Source organism: Bactrocera dorsalis, chromosome 3 (genome assembly GCF_023373825.1).
Source record: "Bactrocera dorsalis isolate Fly_Bdor chromosome 3, ASM2337382v1, whole genome shotgun sequence".
Classification (NCBI taxonomy): domain Eukaryota; kingdom Metazoa; phylum Arthropoda; class Insecta; order Diptera; family Tephritidae; genus Bactrocera; species Bactrocera dorsalis.
Genome location: NC_064305.1, coordinates 63746944 through 63757641, shown reverse-complemented (window position 1 = coordinate 63757641; position 10698 = coordinate 63746944). Strand labels below are relative to the sequence as shown.

Here is a 10698-nt window from a genome sequence, read left to right as displayed (position 1 = left end):
GCAATTAAAAAAATAAATAAGCAAGTTTAATGAAATACATTTATTACAATGAATAATTGTAAAAATAAATATATACTGTAGGATTTTCATAAGACAATGTAAAACGTGGTTTTAGTCCTGGAAAATCTGCTATCGATCAGATATTCACCATGGGCCAAATCTTGCAAACACCCGTGAGAAGGGAATCGACACACACCACTGGTATCCCCGCAAAACTAATATGGCCGTGTAAACTGACGTTGAGCAATACGAAAAGCTCCGTCAATATCGGGACTAGGCGACTTCTTCTCCAATCTACTCTTAGAAATATTATGAGCTGCTGAGCTAAATAGAGAAAATACAATAGTCTATAAGAGTGTACAGCTGCTGGCGTATGCCTATGATATTGATATCATCCGCCTCAACACCCGCGCCGTTAGTTCTGCTTTCTCCAGAATGGATAAGGAAGCAAAGCAAATGGATCTGGCAGTGAACGAGGGCAAGACAAAATATCTCCTGCCATCAAACAAACAGTCGTCGCACTCGGAACTAAGCTCATGCGTCACTGTTGACAGTCATAACTTTGAAGTTGTAGATAGTTTCGTATATTTAAGAACCAGTATAAACACCACCAACAATGTCAGCCTCGAAATCCAACGCAGGATTACTCTTGCCAATAGATGCTACTTCGGGCTGAGTAGGCAATTGAGAAGTAAAGTCCTCTCTCGGCGAACGAAACCAAACTCTATAAGTCACTCATAGTTCCCGTCCTGCTATATGGTGCAGAGGCTTGGACGATGACAACAACTGATCAGTCGCCGTTGCGACTTTTCGAGAGAAAGGTTCTGTGAAAGATTTATGGTCCTTTGCTCGTTGGCCACGGCGAATATCGCATTCGAAAACATTACAGCTATGAAAGTATTCGACGCACTATCTGCCGGGGAAAGCAGAGGAAGACCTCCACCACCACCAAAAAGAAGTTCTATGGGAGATAGAAGTAGTATTGACCATTTTCTTCTATTTTTGACATTACCAATATGATTTAATAGATTTTAGACAGAAAAATGCACCGTTTTTAAATACCACACTCTATCAATTTTATTAAGATAGCTCACCTATAGGCCAATACACACTGTACAAGGTCAGCCGGAAGCTCGCAAATATTTCTGTTAAGTATATGGAGGCTAAGGGGATTATTGATCTGATTCAACCCACTTTTGACATACTATTAATAAAAAGAATTCTCTCCGAATTTCTATAATATATCTCACAGTTTGACCGAGATGAATATTTTAAGTTACTGTAATTAACACAAATAGCACTCGTAAGTTCAAATGTTTTAAGTATTTAGTTATAACAATAATGTGAAACTTTACGATACAATTTACTATAAAATTGTGAGTTACCAAATTGCAATACTAGGCTTGCTAAAATCAGATGTCCCTTCCTAATGTAAATTTTAAAAATTGTAATTTTTACTGAAGTCATAGCTTTCACAAGCAGAGGGATGAACAAACAGTCTCAACTCGTATGATCATGCTGATTATTTATATACATATATGTACAAATATATAGAAAAAAGATATTGAATCAATCTTTCAAGAAAGTATTTGAGAACCATAGCCTTTTAACACGAATACGATTGACTTTTTACCAAAATTAAAATTTTCATCAAAGTTTTTGTGTCCTGGTGGAGTCATATTAGAAATAAATTGGTTGTAAACCTTTTTTGGAATAAACATAATTTAGTTTATTATCAAAAGTAAATGCAATCAGTTCAGACTTTACTTGGAAACCATCAAAGTAATTTTTGATATTTCCGAATATTGGATATATACAATGTAATAGTGAATCTTAGTAAGATCATGTATAGTACTGCTATGAGCAAAAAATAGTGAGACTTTTTTCATAATTCATAATTCCCTTCAGTGTTATACCCCTGGCCCCAATGCACTACTGCCAACGTTTTTAGCAATCCCCGAAACACTCCGGAATAGCCTTCAACGCGCGTAGCGATTCACGTTAAAGGTTTTCAATTGACTCACAACGGTTTCTCTGGAGACCTGAATAACCAGATGTTCACAAGGAGCTAAGTCATGCGAATACGCTAGCTGCGTCACGACTTTGGTTGAAAATTTGGCAAAAAACTCAGAAAAAAATGTAGTATACGACGTTATATTATCGTGGTGTAAAAAACCAAGCGTTGAAGGTCCATAACTCCGGACTCTTTTTACGAATAGCTTCGCGCACACGACGCATAACACTCAAATAGTATTCCTTGTTGACACTATGGGCAGTCAGAAAGAATTCAGAGTTAACCGCACCTCGATAATCGAAGAACACTGTCAACATAACCTTGAGTTTTAACCTGCTATGGCGTGGTTTTTTCGGCTTCGGCTCACAATTACCACGATCTTCGGCTGATTGATCGTCTATTTCCAGATCGTAAGCATAGCATAATAATATGTACGTTTCATGACATCCCGGTAGTCAGAAAGCATTGCTTTATAGGCGGTAACGAGACGCTTTTTTCGAAAAAATTTACTAATTTTAGAGCAAATCGTGATTTCACTATCTTTAGGCCAATGTGATCTGTCAGAATGGTTTTCACTGATCCTTCCGATATTCCAACGATGCTGGTAAGATCTCTAACTGTTACTCGTCGATTCTCAAGCACCAATTCCTTTATTTTATTGTTGTGTTGATCATCATTTGATGTTGATGACCGTCCTAAACGTGATTCGTCATTAACGTATTCTCGACTCACTTTGAATAATTTTAGCAATCAAAAACCCTTTCTTGCGAGTCCCTGACAGTCATAACAGTTTAGAAAAAAATCGACAAATGGATTTTTGTGCGAAATTTAAACTAAAAGTCTTACTATTTTTTGCTAACAGTAGTTTGACACTTGAAAATTTCGAGTGTATAGAGTATTTGGTGATACCCGAACGTAACCCTTACTTTCTTTAAAAATTGAGCCAATTTTTTCTAAGCACCCTGCAGATAAAAAATTACATTATACATTTTCTCGTTCTAATAACTGGTATCTTATGCAAATATATTTATATACGTGCATCTCAATAGAACATTAACCAAATGCAATAACATTTTTTGGGAGCCTGAAGTGCTGAATACAATGCTGGCGACAGACGACAAATGACACCAGTCAAATATTAAAACACACACGTTCTTATGGACACTGTTATTTTGACAGCTGCACGACTACACGACTGCAGGCCGACGGTTGTCGTTCTCGCTAACTTCAATATACTCCTATATTTGCCAACGACAGTAGGACGACAGTAGAGTTGACAGTAGAATGGAAGGTAGAGAGATGAGGAAGAGTGGTGATGCCACTGCGTGTGAAATGCAGTCATAAAATTACTTCAAATTCTCAGTACTGTTTGACGTTATTTTTTACAAATAAAAGTGATTATACTCTAATTTCATCTTTTCTTTTGATTATATCATTTGTAATATAGTATTGATAAATTGAAACAAATATTTGAAAAATTAAAATTTCAGTAAATTTTTTAAACATTTCAAAATATTAAAATTTCATTGAATTGAAAAATTGTGTTGTCAATGTGTACATGCGTTCAGGTAGTAGGATGCACAACGCCGTTTTCAGTTCGCTGTCGTGCTGCCATGATAAAATAAATAGAAACCTGTGGAAGTGTTAAAGTCCAAAGTGCTCAGCACAATTGCAGGGATGCAGTCATACAGTTACGGTCAAATTCTCAGTACTGTTAGGCATTATTTTTATATACAATAAAAGATGCCTTTAATGTAGCTGTAAGCATTAAAACTGTGAGCCAGCGTTTGTCAGTCAAAATATTAGTATTGCGAAGAAATAAATTGAAACAAATATTTGAAAAATTAAAATTATCACTAAATTTTTGTGATAAGACGAATTGAAGATTGTTAAGTGTGGTGGATACTGATTAGGTCAATATATAAGACGTCCACCCAATACCAAATACCACCCAAAATATACAACAAAATGGGAAAAACCTCACGAGCATCATGGTTTGGGCACGCTTTTCTTGGCAAGGTGTAGTATTTATTGGAATAAGGAAAGCGTGACTGGTAATTCATATGTCGAAACACTCCAAAAACCATGCTGCTGTTTGCCAGTGAAGAAATACCGCTTGTTTTATTCCACGTACCAGCAGAACAACGATCCCAAGCACACAACTACAGTTGCTAAAAGGTGTTTTGAGGAAAGGAATGTCCGTCACAGTTACCTGACATTGCAAGTTGTGCTCTGATGTCTAGGAGTCAATAGCCCGATGTAAGCCGACATCGACCAGGAAACTATGAGAAGCTGTAAAGAACACTTAGGAGTCTATTTTTATCGAAAGATGCCAAAAACTTGTTGACTCAATGGCATTAAGCTACAGTACTAAACAGGAAAGGTCACGCAATTAAATGTTTAACTTCATAAAAAAAACAATTTCCAATTTAAAAATAAAATAAAAAAAAAATTTAAATTTTAAATCCTTTTGTCGAAATTTTTGATTTAATTTTTTTACACTTAAAAGTTTTTGACCGCCAAATTTCTCATACATGTTTTTGATACATTTATAATTCATTCATTTAGACATTTAGTTAAAAACTATTTTTTTTTTTTGTGATTTTTTTCACTAACTGTCAGGATTTTTATGGTAAAAATTATATTTAATAACTCCTTCTACGTTTTTGCACACTACTAACAATTTGACCGCAGCTGTACATGTACATAGATATGTGTGAGCCGACATTGGCAAGCTGAAGGAGAAAAGTGTTGACGATTCCTCAAACGGCACGAGATTCTCAATGTAGTTCTGAGTGCCAGCGAGCAACGACGTGTCGTCGGAAGATTGCAAATAATTTCGTTACGTTAAAAATATACAGAGAAAGTAAGTGAAGAGTTCGGTTTGAAGTGGTGGCGTCATCTTCTGTGATAAAATAGATACCAAAACCAGTATACCTACTTATATGTACCATAAATATATTTGCATGTTGTTTGGTGATAAAGTGCCAAATATGTTCTTAAATTAAATTAAATTACAACGTTTTGCGACGAGTGAAATGAGAAGAACATCAAATATTTATATACTTATATTCAATGCATTTTTTCGAATACCTATGGGTAATTGATTTAATTTGTTTTGACAAGACCAGAAATAAATATTTGCACATGAGACATTAGTCTTATAGGCGAGTAGGCTAAATGCATGGCCTTCAGTGTCAAAAGAGTTTGCATTGTCAACTTTGTTGTAAACTGTAATGGAGGGAACAACATTTTTACTTAGCTGGTGCGAAAATCTTATGATTTCTCTCTTTCGGCAAGGTTATCATAGTGATAAAAAATTAATCGACGGCTGACATGGAACAAGTTTTCGCTCCTAAGGATATACTTCCCTGTAGACCTTTTGCGGTATTCTCAATGAGAACTTAATCTCAAATAGAAAGTTTAAGCAGAAACGTTAGCTTGGCTAAGGCTAGAAGGTCGATCTTAAATAAGATCTCACTTACACAGCTTATAATCAGCCCTTTGGGGTATCTAGGACTATTACATCCATTCATCATAAAGACTCTCATAAATCGACGAAGCGCTTTCAGCCAGTTACAAATGTGTTGGGACGGCTAATGTGAGTTTTGGCTACGTCTCCTGTTTCGCCGAAGGTATACCTGCCTAGATATTTCAGCCTCTGTCTTGAAAAACTGGACAATATAGGAGAAAGTACCTGGATGTCTTCACCTCAACTTCTTCCATACAACTTTCGATTGTTTGGATCCGACTAGATTTTTAGCCTTACAGCGTGATTGGTTATTGGACAAAGTCTGGCAAAAACATTTATGATTGCGATAAGATGAACTCAACTAAGTAATTCAGTAGATCTTATATGTTCTATTCTTGGCCAGTAAGATCTCGCAGAAGCACACCTTTACTAGCTTCCAAAAATTAGTATACGAGTATTATAATAAAATATTTGTGTATATATCCCCGATATCTCTATAGGATATAGTCGAACTGTTAATAAAACTGATACCTATAGTGCTATTGATGTTATATTCAAAATATACCATATTTTAGAAAAAGTATAGATATATAATATACATTTGTACAGTTTATGAAATAGTTGGCGCCAAAATTGCATTATTACAGTAATCAAGCAATAACAATTTGGTTACTTGCATTGCTTGCTCTCTCACTCCGGTTGTCACTCCTAACGACAGACAACAGTGCGGGAGACATGTTTACCGACGACAAGTATAAAAAGCTTCGTGGCGCCGAAAATACAACAAGTAGGTGAATTTTGTAGGTTGATAGGATGGCGTTATCTCTGGAGATGGAGCGTATGGTAGTTACTCTAAATGTATACATACATATAAACGTATACAATTTAATATTCACGGAATGTTGCACATTTTATAAGTACAAAAATAAATTTTAGTTTAATTGATCAAGTGACTCGAGATGTTGTTTTAATTAATGCTGAAGCTTATCCGTCTATAAAAGTAATTAGAATTCAATTTTAATAGAGTAATAACTTAATATGTGGTGGGTGTTTATTAGAGAAGCTCACTTGTTGAAAAGTTAAATGTGAAAACAACAATAATGTTATCCATTCTATTATCTTTTAAACATCTTCTTTTTCTATCTCTATTGGATTATGCTAGTCCATTTATTTGATGATATTTGTTTGTTCGATTTGACACACTCTGAGTTTTGACGAGCCTATTGTTTTATGTATTATACGAGAGTACAGTTATGACCGTTATTTAAAAGATCTGAACTATTTCTTCATATATTATATCACATCCTACCTCTCAGTATTGCGGTCGACCACAACACGAGCAGGATGGCATAGATACCAAGAGTTGAAGAGGGAAGCAAGATCGTGAGTAGCTAATTGACAGGTGTAATGTTCAAAAATTCTAAGAAAAGATGCGGCGACTAACCGAAGTTATCAAGACCGGAGCATACCTCCAAAGAGGTGATCTAGTCGCTAATATTCAGAGCGTACTGAAGTTATGGAGTGAACACTTCACAAACCTGCTGAAAGGCAGTGGAAGTGTTATATCTAGAGATGGCAAAACCGATTCCCAAATCGATGACGACCGCATGAAGGACAGATAGTCTCTGAAGTCGTAGATAATGTCGTCTATCTTGAAACCAGCATCAACACCAACAACAATATTAGCCTTGAAATCGAACGCAAACAAACTCTTGCCAACACGTGCTAACTACTTTGGACTTAGTGGCCAATTAAAAAGTAAAGTTCTCTCCTGACAAACAAGGACCATTGGACTTGTATCCATATATCACTCAAGAACCAAAGAAATTGAACCACCGTAAATGTCGTGAAATTGCTGATTTTGCCTTGAAGCAACTTGAAAACGGTATCGATATCTTTTAAGAAAAAAGTCTCCGATGGTGCTCACTTTAATCTGATTGGGGCGGTAAAAAAGAACAAATGTCGATTCTGGTTTCAGGAACTATCATTACAATCTCCTAAAGGAACAGTTTGGTGTGGTTTTGGTCTGGTGGAATCATCGATCCGTACTTCTTTCGAAATAAAGCCATTCACACCGTTACTATCAATAGAGCGCGGTGATAACCAACTTTTTACGACCGCAATTAAAACAAGTTGATCTTGATGCGAGAAAAGTTTGGAGATTCGATTATCAAGAAATTTTCACATTGAATGGCCTCCAAGAAGTTGTGATTGAACATCATTAGATTACTTCTTGTGGGGTTAATTACACTATAGGGTAGCTGACTTTTCATTTTAACTGTTACAAATATCGTTGCAAACGTAATATGTCAGTCAAGATGCTGTCAAAAGACACTGATCACTAGAAACCTAATTTAACTTTATACAACAATATTTAAACAAAATTAATATTAATATTATAACTATTTTTTTCTTTACAGCTCGCAGTCAATATGTCAGCACCGGTGGGGCCGGAACCAGCCACGATCATTTGTCCAACTTGTAATAAACAAGTAATCACCAGCGTGGACTATACATCATCCACGAAAACGCATTTGATAGCATTGCTTTTATGTGTTATCGGGTAGGTCTCACTTCTAGGTTTAACGATATTTTTCGAGTGCTTAGTTTTTGTTCGATGATCGTCGATAACTGCTGATCATTAATCAAAGCCATCTACATATTTACATTTAAAAAGGTGTTGAAGCTGAAGGCGGTTAGAAATGCTATATGGCGATTTTGAATAGACTAAATTAGTTTCATGTTGTTCCAAGTGACTACATATTTGGAAGCCGATCTCACAAATAAATTTGAAAATAATGCTTAAAAACATAACCGAGACCCCGCTGTTCAGTTTACATATGTTTCATAATTTTTTCTGTCTCAAATAGTACTTGGAGACATCCTCAAGAAGCAAAGATGTCAATAGATAAAGTTTTCTTATAACATATCAAAAGTTTTATATTTTGTATATGCAAAGGATCTGTTTTAAAAATCAAGTGTAACATTTCAAGTATTCTTGAGTATCCAATAAACTTCGTTTGCAAACAAAATCGCCTTATTTATGAATTGATGTTAAAAACAATTTCCGAACAAAGATTGAGCTCTCGAAAACCAAACTTTTGGATTAATATTAATGTAGCTCTTAATCTACATTGAAATTTGACTAACGAAAGATCAATTCTGAGCTCCTCCTACGACTAAGTATTTTTATTACTGCAAGCCTATGAACTAATATTACAAAATACTTCCTAAGGATTCAGAAAAATATATGTACATATAATTTTGGCACATTTTTATTGATTCCAAATATTTATTTCCAGCTTTTGGCCGTGCGCTTGCTGTCTTTATTGCACAAAATGTGCTCGTAATGCCGCACATCGTTGCCCATCATGCAACAGCTTCATTGGAGTTTACGAACGTTGAAGTGGCTTACGAGTATGAGCAGCTAATAACCGTTTTTTTCAACGACATCTACTCTACTGTGTATATAAGCATATATATATGTAGGTATATATATAAACTTTTTATAATAATTCTTCAGATATATTGAGATTGAGATTGAAATATTAAAAACTCGAATACAAGCTGGGAAGATTTTTTTAGCGATGTAAACTTTTGTGGTTCTTTTCGAAGTTATTGACTGCAAAAAAATTGTTTATAAAAATTATATCTGCCATATTTTTGTAATAAATGGTTGTATTTTAACAAAAACAGTATCCGCTTCGTTTTTTTCAATTAGCTCTTACTTGTATAAAGAAAATATAAATATGAAATGGTTTGAAATTAGGTAGTTTAGGTTAAGTCGTAGGGTTGATACAAAAATGGAATTCTCTTAGACAGATATTTGTCTTTTGTGTTACCCAAAAAAAATTCATAACATTATAGATCGATGAAGAGTTCTGAGCTTACGACAAATTTATTAAGGTGGTTAGTATCAATTGCAGCAACTTCGCTGGGTTTACCAAAGATGTATCTGCCGAAATATTTCAAACGAGGTATGCTAGAAACCTGGCAACTGAAGATAAATTGACTAGATTAACAACCTCGCCTTCCTTCCTACAGCTGGGACAAATGCGTCTGACAAAATATTTAGTCACACCTCGTATGTACCTATTAGATGTGTCTAATTATAACACCTACAATGGGGAAGAGATTGACTTTGCTTGAAAACTGACTGGATCGTAAAAATTCAGTTAGTTCGGAGGACGTTTTACGGTTCACTTTGAGCCAAAAAGATGCCACAATAGCGTAGACTTTAGCTGTCCACAAGTCTTCTTAGCCAAGTCATCCATAAGTCCAGTGCTATTTAGAACGCAAGTGGATACCAAACAACCGACTCGCTTAAAATCGGAGTGAGTGTGCCCCAATGGAGTAAGTGTGGGAGTGAATGCACACCTGTCGATAGAAGGCACTGCGGAGGAATATATCTGCCGCTGCTTTGATGGCAGCCACCTCCGCTTGAAAGACGCTGCAGTGCTCTGATAGCCTAAAGTTGGAATTGATAGGAGCTCTCGAAAAAAATACTCCTCCTTCTACACCATTTCTTCTTTTTCGACGGCTGTCTCCGCGTACAAATCACTCCCAGGTGTGTCAGCGAAGAAAGAAGCGACAAGTGAAGGTCCCGCGATGCAGTGGTCTACAAGGTGTGTTCCAAAGCAAACAGGACTTAAAAAAAACAGAACAAATGGTTCTTTCGGCAAAACAATATAATCAAAAATAGTCTCGTTCTGCTTCAATACGGCTTTTTGCAAGGTCCAAAAGCATATCGAACGAATTTTTTAAACTCGTTAGCCGTTTTTTCATGAACTCATGCACATTTTCAATGGAATTTCCGGTGATCACGGATTTTGATTGGCCCAGATGTTGATCGTCATTTATGTTCTCACGACCACTTTGGAAACGTTGAAACCACTCGTGCACTCTGCTACGCGATAGGCAATCATCGCCATAAACTTGTTTCATCAATTGAAACGTTTCGGTAAAAGTTTTACCAATTTTAAAACAAAATTTAATGTTGGCTCTTTGTTCGAAGCTCATTTCCTCACCGATAACACAAACATACTGACACTTAAAACACAATAACTTCATTTTCAATCCATAAAATGTCATGAAATTCTCACTGGACAATCGATAAAGATAGCAGATTCCAACGCATCAGTCGACATACAATTATGTGTAGATGGCGCCACCAGGGGCGCTAGATTCAAAAAGTCCTGTTTACTTTGAAAAA

General features: G+C 35.8%; 1 protein-coding gene across 1 annotated transcript; it reads left to right on the top strand.

Annotated features, from left to right (window-relative positions):
• Window positions 1–4731: 4731 nt before the first annotated feature.
• On the top strand, window positions 4732–9184 carry LOC105233671 (lipopolysaccharide-induced tumor necrosis factor-alpha factor homolog). The gene is made up of 3 exons (XM_049450969.1): window positions 4732–4880; window positions 7907–8049; window positions 8789–9184. The coding sequence occupies exons 2-3, from the start codon at window positions 7919–7921 to the stop codon at window positions 8889–8891; spliced, it is 234 nt and encodes a 77-aa protein (XP_049306926.1). The 5' UTR covers window positions 4732–4880; window positions 7907–7918; the 3' UTR covers window positions 8892–9184.
• The last annotated feature ends 1514 nt before the right edge of the window (window positions 9185–10698 follow it).

What these genes read in the sequence shown, in the direction of transcription:
- LOC105233671 (XM_049450969.1), top strand. Translation starts at nt 7,919, where the DNA reads ATGTCAGCACCGGTGGGGCCGGAACCAGCCACGATCATTTGTCCAACT. An exon ending in TTGCTTTTATGTGTTATCGG is followed by an intron (nt 8,050 to 8,788) that starts GTAGGTCTCACT and finishes ATTTATTTCCAG; the next exon opens with CTTTTGGCCGTGCGCTTGCT.